Source organism: Helianthus annuus, chromosome 8, assembly GCF_002127325.2.
Source record: "Helianthus annuus cultivar XRQ/B chromosome 8, HanXRQr2.0-SUNRISE, whole genome shotgun sequence".
In the NCBI taxonomy this organism is placed as follows: Eukaryota; Viridiplantae; Streptophyta; class Magnoliopsida; order Asterales; family Asteraceae; genus Helianthus; species Helianthus annuus.
Window position 1 is genome coordinate 27,217,508 of NC_035440.2, and position 26,326 is coordinate 27,243,833.

At 37.1% G+C, this 26,326-nt stretch overlaps 2 protein-coding genes across 2 annotated transcripts; both read right to left on the reverse strand.

Moving 5' to 3' along the window:
* Positions 1-9,663: 9,663 nt before the first annotated feature.
* Positions 9,664-10,514, reverse strand: LOC118481211 (G-type lectin S-receptor-like serine/threonine-protein kinase SD1-1). The gene is made up of 3 exons (XM_035976546.1): positions 10,279-10,514; positions 10,050-10,200; positions 9,664-9,976 (listed from the first exon to the last, which is right to left on the reverse strand). Exons 1-3 carry the CDS (start codon positions 10,497-10,499, stop codon positions 9,689-9,691), a joined length of 660 nt encoding a protein of 219 aa, XP_035832439.1. The 5' UTR covers positions 10,500-10,514; the 3' UTR covers positions 9,664-9,688.
* Positions 10,515-10,585: 71 nt separating this feature from the next.
* LOC110869789 (G-type lectin S-receptor-like serine/threonine-protein kinase At4g27290) lies at positions 10,586-12,682 on the reverse strand. Its single transcript, XM_022119011.2, has 4 exons — positions 11,398-12,682; positions 11,172-11,315; positions 10,911-11,062; positions 10,586-10,816 (listed from the first exon to the last, which is right to left on the reverse strand). Exons 1-4 carry the CDS (start codon positions 12,680-12,682, stop codon positions 10,586-10,588), a joined length of 1,812 nt encoding a protein of 603 aa, XP_021974703.2.
* Between the last annotated feature and the right edge of the window lie 13,644 nt (positions 12,683-26,326).

Consider the following 26,326-nt stretch of genomic DNA (forward strand, 5'->3'; position numbering starts at 1 on the left):
AACGCTGCCCATCACGATTCAAAGGTAGATGGCTTTATGTAAACATTCCAAGCCAGTCGATGAATGCAAGCCCTCACATCAGTGTTTTGCAACAGGTCACCCGCAATCTGTTAACGAGGTTAAAGGAAAAAAAACAAGTCGACAATAAGGTACTGAAAAAAAATAACTTCGGAATAATATCTCAGTGCTTATCTTTGACCTTGGTTGGTAGCTTTTTTATAATATGCCACATGCAAAGCCTGTAACGAGATGTAGTAAAGACTTGTTGAATAGCCTGTTTCATCGACGGGTCCTGATCGCTTAAGATCAACCGGGCTTCAGTCCCATGTGCTTTCAGGAATGCTTGGAGTACCCATTTATAAGATTCAACAGTCTCATTTAAAAGTAACCCAGCACCAAAGGTCACACAATGTATGTGGTTGTCTACGCCAGTGAATAGTACAAAAATCATGTTGTACCTGGGGAAAAATAGGGTGGGCGGTTAGCACAAAATCATGTTACATGTCGGGGGTAACACATGTAACAACTGTCAGAACTCAAAATAAAATGCATATTCTTATTCGAACCCTTAACATTATGTAGATATATGTCATAATGCATGTTGTTATTTGAAAAAGATAGACAATTTTAAGATGTGTAACACATGTTACAATTACCTATTGTTTTGAAGTAACAATGAAAAAAGATATCTTTACTGTTACTTCAAAACAATAAGCAATTGTAACATGTGTTACACATATTAGGAAAGATTGTAATATAAGAGCTACATGTGTAACACATGTTACAACTGCCTATTGTTTTGAAGTAACAATGAATGAATCTTTTTTCACAACATTATGCAGGTACATGTAAGAATGCCTATTGCTACTTCAAAACAATAGATAATTCTAACATCTTTAACACATCTTAGAAGGCTCACATGTAAAGGTGTCAAAGATGTAAAAAATGCATAACTGTAACACATGTAACACATGTTACAAATGCTTATTGTTTTTAAGTAACAGTAAAGATATCTTTCTTCACCACCATTTATCTTAATAGTTAGATGTGAAACACATGTAATACGCCTAACGTTTGTTAGGAGACATTGTAAGACAAGAGCTACATGTGTAACACATGTTACAACTGCCTAATGTTTTGAAATAAGAATAAATGAATCTTTTTAAAATGCCTATTGTTACTTCAAAACAATGGACAATTTTAACATGTGTAACACAACTTAGAATTGCCTATCGTTTTGAAATAACAATGAATTTATCTTTTTTTCCAGAACCACTTAGAGTAAGGGTTACATGTGTAACACATGTACAACTATCTGAAAATTAAAAAAAAAGGCAGAACTGTAACACACATGTAACACATGTTACCAATTGTTTTGAAGTAAAAGAAAAGGTTGTAACATAAGAGCTACATGTGTAACACATGTAAAACATGTTCCATATATTAGGTGTAATATATCTACTAACTTGTTTGTCTCGTAAGTAGCATCGAACGCTAACACATCCCCAAAAGCCTTGTAGTTTAGCTTGGAGATCTCATCAGCCCAAAACACAACATTCAATTTCCCATCAGATACAACAAAGTCATAGTAGAAGTTTGGAAGACTTTCCCTTCGATCATGAAGGCGATCCAGAAAAAGTTGAGCATCTCGGTTACCTATAAAAATCCTCAACTTCTGGCTAAAGTTTTTAAAGTCGTCGGGAGTACCATGCACGTTATGATGACCACCTTTAATACTTACAAGGCACCTGTGCGCCTTGACCGGACCAATACGATTGATGCTCATTCGGTGAATAAATTGTTGCGTTGCAAATGGGAGTTTTCTTGATATTTTTGAAAGGTCGCGGTTGAATGGGTCAATAAGGGGGTGATTATGTACATCAATCCAGTTGTGTACAACAAAACGAGTAGGGTTTTGTGTGATGAGGACAAGAATCTGCGCCTTGCAATCAGTGTGTGTGAATGTACTTTTCCTGTTGGTCATCACCGAAGACTCACAGAGAGTGTCGAACGTCCTTTTCTATTGCGGTTTAGCAGCTTTCGAGCACCTCAGGTATTTGTGCGTCGCATACCCATTCCAAACCTTTGTTTGCGCCTTTTTTACATCGAAGCCAGCTTAATATCTGTATGCCTTATACATTGCAATAAGCTCCTCAAATGTGTCGTATGATTTTCCAAGAACGGGATGGAACTCCTTGTCAACAATAGGAGTCCAATATTTGGTTCCTTGTGGGGTATGAGTTACAAAGTAGCGTGGAGTTCCTTGTTCATCTGTGTATAAAATGTGTAAATTAAACAAAAACTGAATCTTTTTCCAAAAAAACATAACAGCAACATATTTAACACATGTTACAACCAAGTAATTTTGAAAAATAACATAAAATGTATCTTTTTAGGAAAACCTTGTCATAAGGGCTACATTTTGTAACACCATCATGGATTTTTTTAATTTTCTGTAAGGTTTTAACACATGTTACATGTGTAATGTGTACGTGTTACGTTGACCAATGCATATGAGACTTGTAAACAATGCATATTTTTTTTAATTACAAAGGTAAAAGTTATTTTTGTTGCAGTGCTAACACTTTTATTGGAGTGCTAACACATGTTACAATGTTATAAATGAATATTTTTCAAAAATATTTATGGTTTCATGCTGCCAAAAAGGTTAAAGATAACCTTCATGAACATCAGTTCCGGTTAGCGGGGATTTCCCTCTGTGATTAGCTCGTGCGCGTAGCGGTGATTCCTTGTCATACTCATCACTCCACATATCTGAAAATCGAGTTTGCACTGGTAATTAGAAAAACAAGAATAAGGTATTTTTTTAAGGAAAAAAAGCTTTTAAATCTAAATGTTAAAACCTTCTTCATTTGGTGAAAACATCTGAAAGTGAGACTGTTGAAGTTCTACCTCTGGCTGCATGTTCTCATCTCTAATATGTCTAACACCTGATTATACAATAAATCATAAACTTCTATAGTAATGGGTTTCCAACACCAACAAAACAAAAAGAAAATACAAATTGGTTGCTTGGTTGTGCAAGATATTAAAAAATGTGAAAAAACTTCAAATAAGTTAAACAAAAGGATCCAAAAATAAATCATCTAATCCGCAACACCAACAAACATGTAAATGGCAGGGTGTTCATGATTGACTCATAAAAAATGAACAACATGAACCAAAAGAAGATGATTACCCAGAATAAAAGAGGAATGACTCCTAAAAAAAGAAAAACAGGAGAAAAAAAAAAAAAAAAAAAAAAAACCTGAATGTCTTCTGAAAAAAAGAGAACAAATTCTTGATTCATTCACATACCTATCGAACCTAATGCCTGCTGGAAGTAAACCGTCGGTGATTCATCGCCGATGAAATTGTTCCGGAATACACAGCTAGGAGAATAAGTCTGAAAATCAGCCATGAAAGATGGAAGAAAGCAATGGAGTTAGGGTTTTTGAAGAAGAAAGGAATGGAGGATGAAGAAGGAAGAAAGAAATGGAAGATCTGTATGTATTTTTTGGTTAAAAAGGGGATGAGTTGATGGTTAATAAATGTGACTTGATGGGATGGGAAGAGTGTGAAGTGATGGCTTGAACAAATGACCAATTTGCCCTGTTAACATGTGTTTTAAAGAGATGATATGGATCAATCTTGTCCACACAATTTAGGTTTCTCAAGTTTTCTAGATTAAATGGGTTTTCCATAGATACTTACGTAGTATTAACATATATATATATATATATATGTGTGTGTGTCCTATATATCTAATAATAATAATAATAATAATATATTTATTTTCATTCCTTGAAAGAATGAAGAAAAAGAACACCCCTTACCAAAGAATGAATAGTGTTATATTTGGAAGGGGTTACGTTCCTTTGGATTGCTTCATTCCATTACTACATGATACATGTTTTTTCATTCCATTCCATCAAAATGATCCATTCCATTCCGCCTTCTATCCTTCATACCAAACGCTACATAAGATTTGGTCACTTCCAACTTATCTTATACTACGCTAGTTAAAGCGTCACTCCTTTCAAGTATCCTAAACCAACTTTTTTAAATTAAAAATAAATCAAAAGGTACAAACCATTCTTCGGTAAATAGTACCCGGATTCACTACCCTAAGATTCAACCAATAAGACTTGATCGCTTCCAACTTATCTTATACTACCCTTATAAAGATCATATGGTGTGGAGGGGCATGAAAATTTGGCTTTATTCGCCACATGGACGACACGTCAGCACGCGTCAGAAATGAGACATGGTGCCATAAAGGGGATGTGGGAAGAGTGACGTTATTCGACACGTGGCACCTAGTTTTTGTTATTATTTTTATTATTCAAAAATATAAAATGTCTATTTCATTTTTTTTTAAAATACCTATATAATAACAATAATAAAAAAGGTAACCTAATGTAAATAAAAAAAGTTTTCATAAATTAAAAAAAAGGTCAAATAATTTAAATACAAAAAAAGACTACATAAATTTAAAAAAAAACAAAAGGAAAGCTAAAAAACCGAAACTAAATACGATATTTTGCCGGAAAAATTACAAGTTTTGTCATTTATCTTTATACCACTTTTCAGGCGGTGTCCTTTTTAACGAATGTTGACAGGCGGTGTCCTTTACTAGGTATTTTGTTGCAAGTTTAGTCCTTTACACCCAACCCAGTTAAAAAAAACCCTATTAATTGTTGACAGGCGGTGTCCTTTACTAGGTATTTTGTTGCAAGTTTAGTCCTTTACCTAGGTATTTTGTTGCAAGTTTAGTCCTTTACACCCAACAATTAACAGGGTTTTTTAACTGGGTTAGGTGTAAAGGACTAAACTTGCAACAAAATACCTAATAAAGGACACCGCCTGTCAACATTCGTTAAAAAGGACACTGCCTGAAAAGTGGTATAAAGATAAAGGACAAAACTTGTAATTTTTCCTATTTTTCCTTTATTTCTTCTTTTAGTTTCTCGTACATTTCCCTTTCTTCGTCGTCTGGGTGATCGATCTTTATAGCGAGGAATTTCATATCCGATTTCTTTTCCTTTTGCTTTAAAATACGGAGGGCTTGCATTATTTGGGTGTTTCTTTCTTGTTGAATGTTATTGAACATAGTTATTTGATCTACGATACTGAGCAACGTGGGGTTTCTTTCATCACTCGTAGTGTATGATTTTTTGGGTGTTTCTTTCTGCTGATGATGAAAGCCAAAACCCATGGGAACCATCTTCCCTGCTTGATGGAATAAGTTGAAGTACAAATCAGTGTCCCGAGGTTTCCCCCTTGAAAGCTTTCCAAACAACCATCAAACTATTGGAACAGAACTGTTGCATCAGAATAATAGAAGACAGAGTACAAGAGTGCTAAATTGATAAAGTGTTGGTCAAAAACTGATGTGTGCAAAATGTAACATATAAATTTCATCAAATGAGGCATAAAACTAACCTTTTTTTAGTACTAATGTTGGAAAAAATGTGTTTTTGTCTTCCTTTTGAATTTACAGGACCAAATGAGCTTAAACGAGCAAAAGGAACAAATATACAGCCAAAACCAATATAAATACAAAGAAAAGGAATAAACGTAACATGCCCGACCCCTCGGCAGCATCCACAAAGCAAAAACAAAGAAACAGAAGACTGACCACGGGGCCGTGCCCACTGGACACGGGGGCGTGGTCAGGTGCCTGCAAAAAAGAAAAAGCTGTGGAAGCTTCTACGCCCACCACGGGTGCGTGCCCAGCTCAGCACGGGGCGTGGTCAACGCTAAGATACGCAGAATCTTGCAAAATCTTAATAGTACAGATACGGTTCTGCCCACGGGGCCGTGCCCGCTGAACACGGCCCGTGTGGAGCCCTCTGCTGACACATGCATTTAATGAAGGAAGAGAAAAGGTTGGCCACGGGGGCGTGCCCGCTGGACACGGCGCCGTGGCCAGGGCTCTGTGCAGGCTATAAATGGGGGTGCTTGGCTCACTTCAAAAGCATCCCTTGGCAAACCACTACTCTCTCACTTTGCCATCACTCCACCACTGCTACACCACCAACACCCACCACCATCATCCATCTTTAGAGTGTGTAGTAGTCTCGGGATCCAAGATTGATAGTAAGAGTTCTTACCAATCAAAGCCCATGTTTGGTTAAACCTCTTACATCACTTGGTGAAGACAAGTCTTTTATGTATTACTTTTGATTTTTAATCTTTCGGCACTTTTTACTTGGTTTTGTATTAATGACTTTAATAAATTGTTTCTTATGTTGAAGGTGAATTTTCTTTATCATTTGTCTGTGGTGTCTTGGCGTTACTTTACTGTTTATATAAAGTAAAAGATTTACACCATTCATTTCTCTACGGTCTATATAGAGATATGTTGGCTACCTGGTCGGGGGTTAAGGAAATGGTTTAGTAAGGTTTTTGCCTTGTTCAGTTTGTAGATCCTGCAAGGACCTGGTTCAAGCTTACTAGGACCTCGTTCAATACCCACTGGTATTGGATGACGGGGGTGCGAATAGCTTGAACCCCTCATATGTAAACTACTATTAATACATTAAACCAGCTACATGGGATTGTATCCCTGCTGACTCAAACCACTTAGCCGAGGATAACGTCAGCTTCAAAAGAGGGGTCTACCACTTTTTGCATTAATAACTTAATTAATTATCTTTCAATATTCCAACCCTTTGGGATTGTATCTTTGCTGACTCAAACCACTGGGTTGAGGGTAACGTCACCTTCAGAAGAGGGGCCTACTACTATAACTAAGATAATCTCTTAAAAAGTCCGAAAGTGCAAAAATCATCAAAGGATACATTAAAGGCGAGTCGGATCCAAGTGATTCATCTTGTCTATATGTTTTTATTTTTATTTTATTTTATTTCTTCATTTTTAGTTTTTATTTTCATGTTTAAAACCTTGTCCCAAAAAATTTAGATTGATTAGACGTTGAGGATAAACCGGTACTAAAAGCTCTTGTGTCTGTGGACGACCTCGGTATCTTACCAACGCTATACTACGCTAACGATGGGTGCACTTGCCCAGGTGTGTGTTTAGTGTTAGTAGAATATCGTGTTTTATAAATTTAAAACTTGATTAATGGGTAAATGGGCTTAAAATATCAATAAAAACATATCACGCTCGACACGCACCAACAACCAAGTCAATAAAGTCAAATTGGAAGACCAAGTCAACATAAGACCAGATGTACTAGATTCAAAAAGTGCTAGAATTCCAGCAGTTTTGGGAATCCAGCTATTTTCTCTTAATTATTAACAGTAAAATTCAATGTAACAATATTTTATCTAACTATCCAGCTGTTATGTGAACCACTGGAAATTACATCATTTAATAGGTTGTTTAGGGTCACTTTCATTGTGACGTAACCAACAGTACTCTCGTCTATATATAGTTCTCCTATGAACGTAATTTGTAACACTAAGAGCTGAAAAAGTAGAATTTAGTGAGAGAGTGCACCTGGTGGGGGGAGTGTGGTGTACTTTTTATTATACTGAAACATTGACAATAATATGAAATCATTCTCCAATCATTCCCAAACACAGTTGTGTTAGATTGATGAGTTTATTATCATTGTTTGATTGAATTTCCAAATTTGTTAAAACACACACTGCACACGCTCTCCGATCCAACAAACAGCAAGTCAAGTGGGTAAAAACACTCAACAGGCATATCTTGCCTACGTAATGAGTTATGGGAGCCATAATAGATGAATCATGAGTATCTCAGCGATACGAATCCAAATTTCAGGTATTGAAAAGGTAAAAAGAAAAAGTAGTCTTGGCATCGCCGATGCGGGCGACGTATTTGGCGGCATAATTTGGCGTCAACCAGCACTCTCGATCACATTGGGAATCACCAGCAGCGTCGGCGACGCCTATTTCAGCTTCGTGGATTTTGTGGAAAACAACAATTTTGATCAATTAAGAAGGGAGCATCTTGTCTTGTTCAGTTGTTCTTGACCCACTCCATCATCCAATTGAAGATTCAAGAAAATCAAGAGATTGAAGATGATTTCCACCACCATGCTAGTCCAATATACTTGTGTTTACCCCAAATGTAGATTTTGAAGTGTTTAGGGTTTTGTTTATGCACAATAGAGAATTGAACTTGTTTTTTTTATTATTGTTTTCATTAACATTGCTGGTGTGATTGTAACTTGTCATAGACTCACAATTGTTAAGGTTTCTTTACACCATTGACATTATCAAATCAACTAGGGTTTGTTTCGTGTTCTTGGTTTATAAAATATACAATTGTCCATTATTCGTGTAGTGAAGGTTTTCTTGCACCATTTAGATGCGTTACACGATTGTTAATGTCCATAACTAGGTTTTTGTTAATGAATCCAATCTATCATTTTATTTTGAAGTAAAACCCAAATTCATTGTATGTGATTAATTCTATTTCCTAGTAATTCCGAAACTCGGATGTGATCATTGTTTTCCTTATGGTTTACAATCCGAATTGAATAACTGTTTTTTATAAACGTTGTTCCAATTTAGATCATTACTTTGTGTACTATAACAAATGGGAATTATATTGTGATTCTCACATTCAAACAAACTATTCAAAGATAATTTTTAAGCTTCATAACCTTTTTAATCAACTAAAAACCTAATCACTGACCACAAACTATTCATGGTTCGACACGCTTCTTACAGCTAACTAATTAGTTAAAGGTGCTAAGGAATACACTTTCTCTTTATTTGATAGATACCTCTATCTCCGATCAACAACATAATATAATGTTTAATAAAATTGTAAATATAGCGTTGAAACAGGCTAATTTTATCTACGATAAAAGTTGTTAAATGTTTTACTTGAACAAGTTAAATACATTTTTTTCTTTAACATGACAAGGAACCAATGTTGTTCGAACTACATAAGGATCAATATTGTATTCGTTTTTATGGTTTTCTCGACGCCAAAGATTTAATTTAACTGAACATAGAGTTATATTCACAATAGAATATCTTTTTGTGTCGTACGCTATAATGAGTTCTAGTGACATAACTAAACTGATGCTGCCCGAACAAAATTGGTATGGGTATTTGTTTCTAGGGTTCTTTATCGATGTAAAACCCGTGTCAATATCTTTCTGGAAATATTTCTTTTGGTTGTTGTACCTTGTGCAAGTATCGTACCGATACTTTAACAAACTAAGTCGATACCGATCGAACACCCGATATGAAGAACGAGTAATCCCGCTAGTTAATATTAAAATACCAATTGATAAGTTAACTTCCTTTTACTATTTAGTATTTACCACAAATTATTGATAAATTGGATTAAAAAAGATATTAATATATTATTAAAAAAATCAAGGACTCACAATCCCTTCATTTAAGGTTGTGTAGTACTAAACTAATAGAAAGTCAATGAGCTTGAAAGCTTACCTGATTATTAGAGAAAGTTGTGGACCCATGTTACAGCCAACAGAAATACATGTGAAACAGGACGTGAAGGGTATAAAACCACATGGCCTAACTTTTTTTTTTTTTTTTTTCAGATATTCCATAATCTCCCCACCGTCACCCTTTCCATTTAACCTATATAATAATATGTGAAACTATTAATAAATAATTATAATAATAAACAAGTAGATAAAACTATCCACTACAACAAGTGCCTGGAATATGTTACAGTTTCATGTACATCTGATAGCATCACTTGTTTGCTATCGGGCGTATAAATGTGTTATCATGGAACCATCAACTGATGGAACAGACTCAAGTTCACTACTGGTCTCCTCAGAGTAAAAAGCTGGTTGTTTAGGTTGAGGCAACACACTCTCACTGACCAGCATTAAAACCACTGTTAACATCGTTGGCCTATCTTTTGCATGGTTTTGCACACATAATAATGCAACATGTATTGATCTTAGTACTTCCGGGATGACGCAAGAGGTATCTAAAGATGCACACATAAGTTCAATGGATCTGCCTTGTTTATAAAGTCTCCATGCCTGAATCAGATCATACATATAAGTTACCAAAATGACATTGTTTAATAAAAAAACATTAGTGAGTGTTACATACATGTCCAAGAAGGTTGTCATTGCGATCATCATGAGAGAATTCTCTGTTTTTCCTACCACTCACGATCTCCAACACCAAAACTCCAAAACTATATACATCAGACTTTATAGAAAATCTTCCATGTATAGCGTATTCTGGAGAAATATAACCACTGCAAATGAACTTAAGCATTAGGGAGAAATAGTAGCCAAAAAATTCAATAAAAGAAGTTATTGTTTAAGATTCTTACTATGTTCCCACTACTTTTTTTGTCTTAGTGGCAGTATCGGATCCTACAAACTTTCTAGCAAGGCCGAAGTCGGAGATTTTGGGGTTCATGTCTCCATCCAAAAGAATATTACCTGCCTTAAGATCTCTGTGGATGATTTGGAGGCGGGAATCTTGATGTAGATATAGAATACCTCGAGCCAACCCTTGTATAATATTAAATCGTTGTGGCCAGTCAAGCATCGAGCTCCTGGTTACATCTAAGAAAAGTGAATAACTTAGATAACACTAATTTATAGAACAATATGAAAACAAAGAACTATGTTAAATCATATAGAGAGAACCGAACCAAATAGATATAAGTCTAAGCTTTTGTTTGTCATGTATTCATAAACTAAAATCAGTTCATTTCTGTGATTGCAGTATCCAAGAAGCTTCACAAGATTGCGATGCTGAAGTTTGGCAATACAAATGATTTCATTCTTGAATTCTTCAATCCCTTGCTGGGATGTTTCTGAGAGCCTCTTCACAGCAACCTCTTGTCCGTCTTCCAACACACCCTAAAATAACAAGGTTACAGTTTTTTGTTACACTTTTGATAAATAAATGGTACGAATACAAGTCCCTTTCTGTATTATGGTACCAATTAGTTACCTTGTAAACTGGACCAAATCCACCTTCTCCAATTTTTTTGTTGATGTTAAAGTTATCTGTAGCCTTGACTATTTTATTTAGACTAAGTAAAGGTAGCTCGTCAAGATCTTCCATCCGCACACTGTTATCCTTTTTATCAAGGGCATACCTATCTTGTACATAATAACATGTGCGATTACACAAACGAGCCAAAAATTATATAAGTTTCCGAAGTGTAAGGATGATTTCAATTATAGAAGCATAAAAAGCTACTGAAATTACCTCTTTCTTTCATATGAAGCCTTTTCTGTTTCTTTATACAAGAATATGCCACCATAAATAAAACTAGCACAACAGATGTAGTTAAAAATACCACTGTATATACTCTTTCTTTCTTGTTTAAGCCAGCCGGGGAATCGTCGTTTCCTTCACGAACAATTAACAATAATGTTACAAGTGTATTAAGTTTATAACAACTCAAAATTATGTTAAAACCATAAATGTGTACCTGCAGCTAACTCAGTGGCCGCCAATTTTATGTAAAGATCCTGCTTATCATCACTCTCTGTGGTGTCAATAAGCTCATCAAACCAAAGCAAACATCCTCTTCCTCCATTTCTGATATCTGAATTTGCAAAAGCCGTACAATTGCAGTTCAAACTGCAAGCCATCTCACATTCTTCAAGCGTCATGCTTTGATTATACCATGAACGGCGTGTGTCTGGAAATATAAGTCCTGAAATTCTTTTAAAGCCAGACCCACTTCCACAATCAAAATCCCGTTTACGTTCACACCCACTAGACCCATTTCCTCTATCCCATTCATCTGGGACCCGAGGCTTAAAACCTGCCATACAAGTACAAGGGGGGTACCTATTACCGTTGCAGCTTCCGTATGGCCCACAAAGTCCATAACCACCACAAATCTCTGTTACTGCTCTAACAGAATGCACAACCCAGTCTTGGATTTGATCCATCCAACGCAAATGCTCAGTGGTGTCATCTGGCAACACAACGATCCTTTGAACAACTGATGTTTTAAGCTCATATTTGAAATATATTTCCTTTTCGTTAAAAACAAATTGAACCGAGTAAATAGGATTTGGGTTTTTCATGCGCAAAGCTTGAAAGTTACGACCATTCCATGGTCCATATCTCCATCGTATAACCGAACCTTTTCTCACAAACATTTGTGGGTATCCATTTGTGTCTAGCCAGTGTAAATATTCACCTGGTGAAGGATCATCTGCACTCTTCCATGGTATTATAACTCGTTCTCTTCCTGTTTCCAAATCTTTTCCAAATTTCATGCCTGGTAAGAATGTGTTACCCGGATGATCAAAACTTTGCCAGATTACACGTTCGTTCTTAGTACTTCTATCCCACACAATAAGATTTCCGGTATCCAGAAGCTGCACCACCACCACTGGATTATTACTGATCGTCGATATTGTTGAATTCGATGACCAGATGATTGTATTGTCACCGCTGCGAATTAGTAGGTCTCCTTGTCTGCTAAGTTTGAGCCTGCCTGAGTCATCTGTGATTGGTGTCTCCCTGTTAGCAACCCATACGACTGTACCCGTGGATATCTTCTTGTACCAGATCCCTAGGTACCGATTCTTGGATCTTCCGGGGCTAAAGAAGCCAAGTTCAAACATATTATCATGTGAAACTATTGTGTCTCCATCTCTGAATACTTGATTTGTAGAGATGGTGTCTAGTGTTGCACAAGATGACAGAAGCAAGAAGAAGACACATGAGAATAGTATTATCACGAAACCAAATTCCATTGATGTGAGTGTGAGTGTGAGTGTGGGTGTGAGATTTGAAATATTTGAATGATGGTTTTGATATATAGCAAACTAGGTTAATGCCCGCGCGATGTGCGGGTTCAACCAAAACCATATTATTTACTTTGAAATGTAATATTCTGTACAAATGAAGCAAAAGAAACCGAGGCTAATAACAGAAAAGGAAAAAGGAACAAAAAGAAATTAAGGCTATGTTAGTAAAGGTCAATAGATTTACAATATGTGAAAATGTGAGACCACCACTGGTTATTTTTGAAGTTGGGACCGTTGCCGGCCAACGGCTAATAGATGGGATTATTCAAATCCATTGTTCCTTAATAGAATCATAAAAATATACTAATACAATAATACTAACCAAATGCGACACTTGATCCATTAGACTAATCTCGCCAATCATACCGCACTTGAACCATTAGACTATAAATACGGAATTTAACCGTCAAGAATTTAACCTACTTTTCGCTTGCCTATTCCAACCCATTGTCTATTAAGTGTCTACCATTTCAACGCAAATTCAATATTTTTAAAAAACTACTTCACAAACATAGAGTTGTATTTCAAACCGATTCGTTTTAAGGATCAAAATATGTATTTGAAATAATTGAATGATGGTTTTGATATATAGCAAATGTGACTCATCTTTGGGTCAACACCTCAATTATGATGATAGACTAGTCATTGTTGACTTTGAATTAACATATTGACATTCCTTTGATCGAATCATAATGACACAATCAATCTGTCATTAGAGCATACCTTAATAAAAAATTTACTGATTTATAACAATCAGTGTACTCTTAGACTATGAGGTGTGGGGGTCTTGGCTTGGGGACATTGCCCGACACGTGGTATTTGTGGGCTCCACTAGTCCACACCCAAAAAAGTGGGGTGTGGCCAGACGGCGTTGGGGTGCCATGTGGAACGAATTTTATTTTATTTTATTTTTTATTTTTTATATTAATCATAGAATTTAATAAAGTAATTTTAAATAATTAGAATAAAAAATACATTACATTACATATTGACTTTGCTTTGATTGAATTTTCTCGAATCATAATGACACAATCAATCTGTCATTAGAGTATACTACCTTGATAATTATCAAATTTCATATTTTTAAAATGATCATTTTACTGTTAGTTTGGAAACAGAAAAAAAAAAGAGATTAATTACCCTAGCCAGCCCTTCCCCAACTCCGGTCAGCCTCTCTCCGGTCACTTCTCCGGCCACTTTTTTTTTGATGGAGCTCGGACATCATCCAACAACACTACTCCAAATTCAACCTTCAAATCGCGAAAGTAATCAGAAATAGTGACACAACCTAATAAAGACAAGAACCTGATAATAGTATTAGTAACACAACCTGATTAAGACAAGAACCTGATCAATCGAAGCCGAAAATTGCCTGAGAGTTGCCGTTTTCGGTTTTGATTGGAGTTCATCAACATATCTGATCAATTGCATCAACTCACGACAATCAATCGTAAGTTTTTTCATCAACATACCATTAGGGTTTATCTTCTTCCATCTGTTGATTCAACGGTTTGTTTTTGATGTTTTATTATCGATATATGTTCTTCCACGTTTCCTTCCTCTCATTCCCTTTCAGATTTTTCGATTCTATTTCCTAATTCTTTAAGATCACTCTCCTGCTCCTTACTCCACCTTCACTTGTTTCTTCTACACAACACTACACTTCTCATTGGTTTAAAATTCATTGAGAAACTAGTTATTGGAAGTTGCACGACATGTGTTTGATGAAATGTCTTGAAGAGAAACCATTTGTTTTAAGGCTGAATATTAGTTAATCAGCTGTGTTAAATAGTTTCCGTTGGGGTTTTAGAAGTGAAAGAAGTTAGATGTCGCCACCGCTACCACCTCTGACCACAGCCGCAACCCACCTTCACCGTCACCCACCACCACCACCGCTGTCACCACCCGTCGCCGTCTCCACCCACCTACCACCACCGCCGCTACAACTGCCACCTATCACCACCCACCATCGTCGCCCATCATTGACCCACCGCCATCCGATTTTATTCTTTCGTCTTTTCTCGCATACCAAACAACAAAAAGTAATGTTCCTTCCATTCTCACATGGTAACCAAACAAGACATGGAATGGTAATGATCAATTCCATAACCACGTCCATTCCATTCCCCCGTCCATTCCATTCCCCCGTCCATTCCATTATCCCATACCAAACAGACCCTTATTTTGTTTCTGTTTCGAAAGCCAGCAATGGATTGAGTGTGGTGTGCCTTAAAGGGAGGTGGAGAAACTTGTCGTTTCCCCCGCTAATCCATTAGTTTTCGTCATCTATTTTCCAAGCTTAGCGCGAATTTCCTTTAAACTTCGTTTGTATTTTGAATTGTTGATGCCCAGGTCTGGAGTGAGGGTTTTGTCTAGGGCTTTGAATGTTTGTGGGGCTCCATCCAAGGAGGGAGGTGTTGGTTCCTCAAGGGGAGTCTGGTTGTGCTCTTTTAAAAGCTTCCATTGTTACCCCAATGGACAAGCAGGGGCTAAGGGGTTCCCGAGGTTGGTGGCCCATATCAAGCGGCTTCATTTGTCTTCAGATGACAAGAAGTGGGCCTTGCAGGATATCGTATCCGTGGATTGGGATTTGTTTGTTTCAGTTGGTGAGGCTCTTAAGGTCTCGGGCCAATGGTTATGTGGGGAGTGTATGTGTTTACATGCTCTCGGTCGAGGGTGCCACAATGCAGATGGGGTGGCACGATTCAAGTTGGTTACGGGAAATGCAGAGGAGTTTATTGTGGGGATTCCTACGCCACTTTTGGAAAGGAGATTGTTTCTTTTAGAGGTATGGGGGTGGACGTGGGTCTGATTGATCGTGTCTTCTCTCTTCCCATTAAAACAGTTAAGAGCATCCCTTATAGCTGTCGCATGGCCTTTTCCCAGGCTTTAACGACATCTTTGTGCAAGGTGGTGGCTATGCCAGAGTCTGTTGAGGCGTGGGTGAGACTTTTGTTGTTGCCACGTTGCATGTTGCGGATTTTCAGGCCTTCTAACCGTCAGGAGCGCAGGTCGGGGAATAGGAAGTCCTTACAATGTCTTAGTATTCAGCAGGCCCTGGCAGCGTGGGGCAATGGGGATGGTTTTGCTGAACTCATCCTATCACTTTTTTCCAAACCATCAGAGGTGGTTACGCGCCCTAATGAGCCTCCCCATGGGTCTAATAATTCTAGGGTGGGCACCAACGTTAAGCAATGTTTACGAAAAGTTGCAGATGGTCATTTCACTGCGACGGTTAAAGTTTTATGTTCTTCGGGGGTTGTGCCTCTTGGTGAGGATACTATGAAAGCGTTGGTGGTTAAACATCCTGTCCTACCTCCTCCGGTTATGCCTGGGTCCTTACTATCAGAGCCACCCCTTACTGTGGATGTTGATAATGTCCTTGGGTGCATTAAATCTTTCCCCAAAGGGACCTCTTTGTGGGAGGGATGTGTTGAGGGCACAACACCTTTTGGATGCTCTTTGTGGAGAAGGCTCGGTGATCACTTGCGGGGTGCTTAGGACTATTTCTAAGGTGGTCAACTTGTGCTTGGGTGGGAGCTGCTCTAGGGTCTTGGCGGAGTTTGTTGCTTCTGCGCCCCTCACGCCTTTACTTAAACCAGATAACGGGATTAGGCCTATTGCCGTGGGCGCAATTTGGAGGAGGTTAGTCTTTAAGGAGGCTATGAGGGGGTCAGGAAGGAGATGGCTAAATATCTCGACGATTTTCAATTTGGGTGGGTATTCCTAGCGGGGCTGAGGCTGTGCAGCTCCATAGTGCGAACAGGTTCTTAAATGTGTTCCACTCGGATGGGTCATTGGCAATGATTACTATTGATTTCTCTAATGCTTTCAACCTGGTGGATAAAACCGCCCTTTTATCAAAAGTTCGGACCCGATGCCCGTCCATTTCCTTATGGGTGGATTTTTTATATGGGCACTCGGCCAGATTATATGTCGGAGACGATCATATTTGGTCCACCACCGGGGTTCAGCAAGGAGACCCCTTGGGGCCTCTTTTCTTTGCCTTAGTTTTGCATCGCCTCATTCATCAGATACGAGATAGATGCAAGTTACTCTTCCATGCTTGGTACTTGGATGATGGTACGATTATAGGAGATGCTAAAGAGGTGGCTGAAGCTTTAGAAATCATCAGAACTAAAGGGCCTTGTTTGGGGCTTCAACATAACGTCAAGAAAACATAAGTTTTTTTGGCCATCGTGCAATGGAGTTAAGGCGCAAAAGGGTTTGTTTCCTAGTGGGATTAGAAGGCCGGTGTCGGGTGTCAAACTCCTCGGGGGCGCTGTTAGTCGGGATGCGGGTTTTATCATTAGGTTAGCCGTGAAAAAGGAATCTTGTGCAGTGGATCTAATGAGCTATCTTCCATATCTGCGGTGTCACACCCCAACCGATGGCGGAATCATCGGGGCGCGACACTGAGCGAAACAGATTGTCCAAGAGAATCCATAACAACTATTAAATTACCATATATTTAACGTTCACGTCCTACACCATAAACATATAAAGTAAAAACAATTGTTACAGACATTGTTCTCAAAGACAAGTAAACCGTTCCGACAACTCAGATTTTATTCGTGGGTTTCTAGACTACCTAACATGATTCATCACAGTAAGCAAAGCATAGCATCCTAAACACCTGTCACATACGTTAAAATAAAGTCAATACACATAGTGTAAAAGTGAGCATACAAGTTTAATAGCGTATAGTAGCAAAAAGCGATTTACGCATGACCAGCATGTAACACGTAGAAATGTGAAGCAAGTAAGCTATCGACAATGAAATATGAAACCGACATGACTGCGAGTTGTAGAATGCGCAACACATTATCACCACTGTGACCATGTGAACTAAAACCCTTAACAACTCATGTCCACGACAGGTGCTCAGTCCAAACTATAGTACTATCGTTGCTAAGGTGTCAGGCAACAATCACTGTGTAAACATAACATAAAAGCATTCATCGAAAACACGTATAAAAGTGTTTGCGTTGTGTGTTGATTTGATTTGATATAGGTAACGTATGTAACACCCCAAAGTGCGTTAAGCAAAAAGGGATCGGGTATACTCACAGAGCATGTTTAGTAATTAAACACTTTCTTGGATTGAAGGGAGCACGTGGGACATTAGCCTGATCACAGAACGATAGTGTAAGCGTCGAACAGTGCGTGAAACAGCGTGTCGAGGGTCGAATGATGGTTCGATCAGATGACCGTTCGATCGGATGACCGTTCGATCGGATGACCGTCTGAACGGATGACCGTCCAGACGGATGACCATTCGGTCGGTTGGTCATTCGATTGAGGGAGTGTATTTGTGAAATGTTGAACTTTTGAAGTTTTCGTTGTAGTATAAATAAAGTCATTCGATTGGATGGTCATCCGGACAGATGACCATTCGATCGGATGGCTGTTCGATTGAAAGCTGATATTCTTTGAAGTTTTGAGAAATTGTTTAAGTATTGAACTTACAGGTCGCCTGGTCGAATAGTCATTCAATCGGATGGTCATCCGATCGGATGGCTATTCGATCGAGCAACTGTTTTTGTTTGAAAAACTTTGTGAAATCAGTTAAGTTAAAAGTTTTGCGATTTAACCGAGACGCATGACGACGTGTCAAACAACGGAAACCGTACCAAGTCCAACTCAGTCGATCGGATGGGAATCACCCCGTTCGATCAGACTCAACTATTCAAGGTCAAGTTTCATGTTCAACTCGTGAATCGGTCGTCTTCTCCGATGGGGATCCGTTCTCAGACCGGTTCTCCACTAGAGTATGAGTAGAAAACCTGAACGAGTCTGGATTCCATCAATTTTCGAGTAAAAAGTGAAGAATGTTGAAGAAAAGTGGAAATCAGTTGGAAAATGTTGAAGTTTTGTTGAAATCAGTGTAAAAATGTGTGGAAATCCTTTAGATCCGAACCGTTCTTGCTGAGATGAGGTCATTCAACAGTGTTCATCGGAACCCATGATGACGTCACCCTAGAACAGCAGAAATCAGGTGATTTCGCGGTGAAAAGTAGTGATTCGATGGAGAAGATGATGAGAAAGTGTGTGATGAAGATGGAAGTACAAGATTTAGGAAGAAAACTTAGAATCGCGAGGAATCGAGAGAAAAGAGCTTGAGAGTGCGTGGGTCGGACGGAGCTGTCACATCAATGAACAGTTGATGTGACTGAGGGGTATTTATAGGTGAGAGGTGAGAAAGGCAGTGTAGAGTGAACGTGTCGGACGGCTGTTCGATCGGATGGCCATCCGATCGGATGGTCATCCGGTCAGATGTCCATTCGATCGAATGGTCGTTCGATCGATTGGCTCGCGCGGGTTAGTTTTCCAACTTCCGTTTCGTGCGTTGAGCGTTGCGTTGAAGCGAGTTGCGAGTAAGCGATGCGATAGTATTACACAATAGTTACACAAATAACATAACTAACACATAACAACATACAAGTAAGTAAATTTGCGTTTAGAGTTTGCGATGAGATTGCGTTGCGATAGAGTTGCGATTGCGTTTGCGAACAACACCTTTAAACAAATACAAGGCACACACAAGTAGAACACATAATAACACGCACACATAGAATCAATACCAATAACTGTGTTCTGAGTTGCAATGCGATAGCGATGTGTTAGCGTTTCGTAAAATAGCGTTTAGTTGCATTTATCGCATTGTTACTTCACATAATAATAAATCGTAGTCTAAATTAGCGCTAACTAATACATCAATTATCGAAGTTCGAGAGTACAAGGCAATAATTAAGCAAGAAAAGACAGATCTGAACAACAATTTGATTTTTACTTTGACTTGTACTTTGACTTCGAGTTCGGAAGGTCGGGTTGTTACATGCGGGACCCTCAATGCGAGCTCCTCTTGCTGCGCTCTTGCATGGGTGTTGCTAAGTTGTTGTTCGGCCTCAGAACGTGCCAACCCACGTTTGTTGAGGAGGTTGTTTCAGTTTTTGACAAAGGCCTTCGGAGAGCTATCGAGGATATTATGGTTTGCAGGGGTCCGTTTTTTGGGGATCTTTAATGGAGGCTTGCATCCCTTCCGACCCGTTTTGGGGGTTTGGGTTTATGTTCGGCTGAGGATGTATCTATGTATGCTTTCGTGGCCTTGAGGGCGCAATCTTGGTGTCACACCCCAACCGATGGTGGAAACATCGGGATGAGACGAACAAATCGCCCAAAGCATCATAACACTAAACTAATTGTGACAATATAAATTAATCAAATTTCATTAAATACTAAGAATGTCATACAAGATTCAACAAAACCAAATTGTACCAAACATAGGATAAATGAAACATTGTTTATTTCTAAAATGGGTTTCTAAGTTCACCCTAGCTTGTTTTCTTGATCACTTCATCTATCAACCTGCAACATGTATTAAAATAATGATCAACAAATAATATTAGCGAGTATACAAGTTTTCATACATAGCATAAAAAGTATCAAGTGCTCATATCCAACATGAATAACATAATACAAGTTACTAATATGCTGAACTAGTGTCACTATATGTCAATCCCAAGTTTCCAACGCAATCGTGCCTTCCCCAAGACTCAAGGGAGGTTAACATGTTTTACTTAACAATACCCCAAGACTCAAGGGCGTTGCGTTAGTCCTATAGCGCTATAATTGTTAAGGTAGGCTAGCAAAGTTAATGAGCATATAGACACAAAATGTTTACATTGCATATGAGATTAACAAGTATAAATATGTTTTCATGTTTAAATGTGGATAAAGTGTGATTAAAATAAGTTTCAAGTGTCGTGTGTTTGTATATAGAATACACTAGTCTAAGTTCCCGTGTGATACACGGGTGGCTAATAAGAAAAATAACTACTTTAATATACAAATTCAAACTCATTAAAACAAAGTGATCATTATTTACTTTAAAAGGACTTAGCACATTCAATTAATTATCTAATACTAACCACATGAGCACGATCGGTTCATGACTCGAGTAAACGGAGTTATATTGATAGAATCAGCTTTATCAAACACGACATAATTTCATGTCCAAAACTGAATAGAATTAATATAAACAAACACATATACACCAAAAAATCAATAGAAGCCCTTAAAGAAAGTCAAGTAACATATAAGCAAAGTGTGAAAAAAAGTCAACATGAAGTATCTTACATTTGTAGTAGTTTTACTAACGGTTTTCCCCATGAAGATGTGCTGTTATTAGAGTAATCATCTGCTGCAGGTGGTAAAATATTCCCTGAACGCCGTTGTAATTCATTTGTAACACCAGTAGTAACTTCCTGTACTCTACCCCTTTAAAACCAATAGTTAAGTTAATTAAGGGCCAATAAATCATCATATGGTTTCAACTAACAAAAAAGGCCAAACGTATCTACTATCTAGAGACCAATTTAACCCTATGTTTGAGGTTAGATAACTTATCCTAATATGGCAATTCCATTCTAGACCAAGTATCACCAAATGTTTATATAGATTATTATCACAATCATACTTGAAATCATCACAATTGTTAATCTTTTTTTTTTCATTTCAATAAGTAAACATACTATGTGATTTTGGATACGAAAAAATAAACTCTTAAGTTCCCTATATCGGTAAGTGATTCGTAGTCACTGCCAAAAGGTTATACCAGTTTTATGCTTTTCAATATAGCAATCAAGTGTGTGGCTCCTTTTATCTTGCACCGTGTTCCTACTATTATCTAAGTCAATCAGAAAACGGCTTACCTATAAATATAAGAATAATAAACATAACTTACAGAGTTGATTTTTTGGATATCCAACCATCTCAAAAAATCAAAACTCGTTAGTACCATGTTACGAAATGATGCATGTTAATACATGTTTTCCGAAAGACTAAAAGTGAAACCAACAAATTTGATCAAAATTCATGCCAATAGCCCAATACAATATTAAGAATCAATTACGAAGTAAACATGGAGTTATATCATTGTTCAATAACATAGTAGACAAAAGTGCACAAAACATACACCTGCAGCCAAAACAAAATTAAGGTGTGTTGGTTATACATTTCATCTTACATCATGTTCTTATGATTGTTAAAATATATTTCGTATTAGGTTGACAGTTCTAGATTGTCACTTATCTTCTGTTTTGCTTACATGTTAAAAATGACCACTGTACTCAGATCTACTGGACCTCCTTTATCAGTAAAACTCATGCAAGTTTTCTGTTCTGGATCAAAAGATGCTTCAAGTCCATTAATCAGGTGCCTTGTAAAGCTATTATTACTTTGGATCTTTGCTTATATTATGTATCATTAACGTATCATTTTACGCAGAATGGTCAAATACTTTGTTCTATAAGCTGAATACCTTGATATTCAGATATTATTTCATCTTTGGTGAAGCTATCCTCTTGTGATCCGAACTCATGCAAATATAAGCAGTCAGGATTGGTGCAAGGCTGCATAAACAAAATCGAATTATTAATTATTAATTATTAATAAAATATATAGCAAAAAAATTAAAGTAAACTGGCAAAAACGACTTTTTCATATAACCTTGAAGTCTTGCACCACACATTTCTTCGGGCCAATTTGATTATCGTGGCGACCCGATCTAGAGACCTCTAGGACAAAAAGTTTACTTTAAGCGAAACCCATTTATTCCATACGAATTTGTTACCAAGACCCTAAAAAAAAGCCCATCCATGCGTCTCCTAAAGCTCCGTACCGAGAATTGACCCGAAGCATCCCGTAACCATTTCCACTTATCCTCGCCCATGCTGAAGGAGTAATTTATGATATCTTCCGATAGTCTTTCCAATTCAGCCACTTCTGAGCTGGAGATAGGCTGGTAAACCCATTGAAAAGTCAAGCGAACCACCCCATTTACCCAAGATAAGATACCCGGTTCTTTATCAGGTGTAGTCTATAAAGAAAGATGCAGAGCCATAGTTAGGTAACCTCATACCTGGTTGTACACAACTGACTTGCTAAATGGTCGGCGTATGTAAACCACTTGTAATCCGCTTGCAAGGGACTATAAATGTATTCACAATCGTGGTTAATGAAAAAATAAGTCAAAAGCGACCCTTTCACTTTGGTAGTTAAAGGGAAAAGTGTGCGAATCAACATATCAAATAATCAGTAACAATCACTCTACACCTATGTAACAATAAATTTTTAAAAAATAACCATGTTGTTTGTTTTAAATACTAATCTACAATAATGGGTTCGGTTCCTTCTTTCAGCAAAAGAGTATAACAATAAATATGCTTGACCGAAAAAGTAATTTCGGTGTAATAAATTAGAGAAAAATAATCCAACCTGGATGATATAATGCATGAAGTTGTAGATGTGCAGCATGTGTATCTAGAAAATGAAGAAGATCCTTTATAAGAATAGCACCTGCAATTGTTATAAATCATGTAACTAACTGTTGTGCAAGAAAAAAACCTAATAATATACCATAAAAACCCAAGATTCTTCATGAACATAACACCACTGAATCAAGAAAACAACAAATTAGCAAGGTTGGAGAACTCGCTAGTCGCTAGTCGGCCGGTGAAGTGGGGACTAGCGACTACTCGGGATTACTCGGGATTAATCAGGATTAATCGGATCGGGTTTTTTATATGTAATTTTCAATTTTATGTATAAATATATACATTTTTATAGGTAAATATTTTAAGTAGCTAGGTTTTAAATCTTACTCAACTCATTTATTTAAGTATACATGATTAATTGTTGGAATTCAAATGATTTGGTTGGAAACTGACCGGAATTTAGAGGTTTTGGCCGGAATATACAGTTTTTTTGCTGGAATCGTCGACTTTTGGCTGGCCTAGTCGGACCTAGTCGGTTAATGGACCGATTTAAGAAAAATTACTCAGTAACTGGACGACTAGCGATTAATCGCCGACTAATCGTCGCCTAGTCGCGATTGTGCCTAATTTGGCACAAATTAGTGGCAAACCTGTCATAAATACCAGTCAAAGACCAAACATCAGGCGCCAAATCGTTCAAATCTTTCTTCTCTGCCCCAGCAAAATAAAATAACCCACGTGATCTCTGTCAACAAATTCCAAAATAAGATTAGCAAATTATCAAACAAAATGCAAACTGAACTCGATATTCATAACAAAACTAATGGAAGCTCTGGACGTGATTGTTCAGAACAAAACTAATCGATATGAAGAAGAGGTTACTGTCGTCCTCCTATTATGAAGAACATGACATATTCTGCAACAAAATTTTCAAAATAGAAAGTTTAGTGAATCAATAAATTTCCAATTTTAAGTAATAGTGTTTTAATAGCAATCTCAAATCGTAATCATTATTAAAAAAAGCTTACATAACAGTATTGTTCTAATCTCGAAAAAAAAACAACTAACCAAATTGTATTGAGGGTTCATCCTTTAGTTGGTGAAGAAGCAAGAAATCTGACTCTGTTTTGTTGTAACATTGAGACATGAAGCAAAAACAAATCATGAGTTTCTTCTTAACATCTAAAGCATGCATTCAGTTGGATTAGTTCTCTGTCAGGTATATATTTATGTGAGTATATTTATGGCAAGCTCCAAATTACAGAATAATTAAGTAGTTTTAATATAGAACTATACGTCATGTATCATATTTCTAGAGCTTGTGGTTCAACTGTGCGTCCTTTAGTAGCTTTCCGACCACCCAAATATGCTAAATACTGCATAAGCATTTTGGTTGTCTCCGTTTTACCTGTTCCACTTTCACCACTGACCAGAATGGAATTACTTTTACCCTCCTTAATCATAGCCCTAGTTTCATTAAAGACACAATTATATGTTGTAAAAATGCAAAATAATTGTTAGGCCACTCAATAAATGACAAAGACCTGTAAAACGCATTAGCTACTGCGAATACATGCGGACCTAGTTCTCCAAAGGATGCTCCCTTATATTCTTCCGTCATATGACCATCGTACAAATGAGGTAACTTTTGGAATGGGTTTATTCCAATTAGAATGTTTCCGGTGTAAGTCTGCAATGGTTTTGAAACATGTGAGGATTAAACAAAATAATTATATGTTTCAATATAAGAAGGTAGGTAGGTAGCCTACGTAAATTTCATTGAGTTCGTATCTAATTCTTAAGTTCTGCAGGACTCCTGGCTCATGCAAATATGATAGTTTTGTCATGTGATCAACACCACCAGCTGGAGCTTCTGTGTCCTTTGGATATACATTTGATAACTTAGTAACTACCTGAAAGTAAACCATAAAAAATGTATACAATCAGTTGTTAGTTGTTGATATAAACATGAAAATAGTATAATTAAAATAAAATATGAACTACCAACCTTTTTGAGGTCAGGAGTCTCGATCTCAACTTCTTGGCCAGTAATCTTTATTACCTGCCCATCAATCCATGCTTTGTTCGGATCGTCAACCCAGACATGACATCCTACTATAATATTCACCGTAGTACTCTGTTGTACAAACAAATTAGTCACAAATACATTATAACTAATATCTAGTTAAACATTTATGTACATTTGACAGTTACACTTCTTCAACATACATAGCTTCTAAAGAATGCTATTGTAAATCAACAGATATATAGGATATCATAAGTTTCCTGAGTAACATAAACTAATTAAACAAAAAGTAATTGCTGTTATTCAACTTGTTTAACATTCCAAAACATTCATATCAATTTCGTATTCAAAACACACCAATCTACAAGATCTAACATCAATAATCATAATCATAACCCTAATTTAGCAAGCAGTAACACAATAAAGTTATAATTATACCTACTAACACAATTCATGCACCTGCCATATCTAAAACTTATATGAATTGAAGAATTCAAACGCCACCATCATCTTCCTTGTTATTAACCCATACCTTCTAAAATCGATTAAAAAACAGATTAAACAAAGAACAAATGATATAGGGTTTGAAACTCAGAAAAAAAAACTTTGAAAAAAAAACTTAGGAGTTGAAGAAACATACCGAGAATCATAAACTGATAATCAATCAACCAAAACAGATGAATCAGTGCAGAGAGTGTTAGGGTTTTGAGTGGCCTTACATAGCTTCTTGTGAACTGGGTGGAATACTTGATTTTCAAATGCCTACTGCTCTTTACAGTCTGCATAATTCAGTTTCCCCTTTAAACTCCACAGATCTCACCTTCGGAAACCTCATAATCATCATCGTCGAACTCTCCGAGTAATAATTTTCAATGAAAATCCTCCGGCACCATCACATTTTAGATCGGCATACAAAAGAAAATAAGGCCGAAGATTAAAGTTTTAGAGATGATGGAAGATTAAATCAACAGATGAAATCGCCAAAATTGATAACGACAGTGATTTAGCTTTTAGGGTTTTAAGGATTGATTGAAACGTATTGGAGAAGATTTCAACTGATTGATAATTGATTGGAGTTTCCTTATTGAAGAACATAACAGCGCTTTAACAAAATGGCTGAGAAATGAGGAAAAGGATTTGCCGCTCAAATCTTAATTTGAATTTTTACCTTTTGATTCATCATGAAAGGAGTGTTTTTGGTTTATTGTGTTAAAACTTTGAGATTCAACTTTTGTCTCTTCCGTAAGTTCGTAGAGATCAAAGATTGACTCCGTGATAAGTTTTTTT

Coding starts and splice junctions, on each gene's coding strand:
- LOC118481211 (XM_035976546.1), bottom strand. CDS start 10,499: ATGCTTGACTGGCCACAACGATTTAATATTATACAAGGGTTGGCTCGA. Junction 10,201..10,278: donor AAAAAAGTAGTGGGAACATA/GTAAGAATCTTA, acceptor GTTCATTTGCAG/TGGTTATATTTCTCCAGAAT. Junction 9,977..10,049: donor ATGACAACCTTCTTGGACAT/GTATGTAACACT, acceptor GATCTGATTCAG/GCATGGAGACTTTATAAACA.
- LOC110869789 (XM_022119011.2), bottom strand. CDS start 12,682: ATGGAATTTGGTTTCGTGATAATACTATTCTCATGTGTCTTCTTCTTG. Junction 11,316..11,397: donor GGCCACTGAGTTAGCTGCAG/GTACACATTTAT, acceptor TTGTTCGTGAAG/GAAACGACGATTCCCCGGCT. Junction 10,817..10,910: donor GATTTGGTCCAGTTTACAAG/GTAACTAATTGG, acceptor TTGTTATTTTAG/GGTGTGTTGGAAGACGGACA.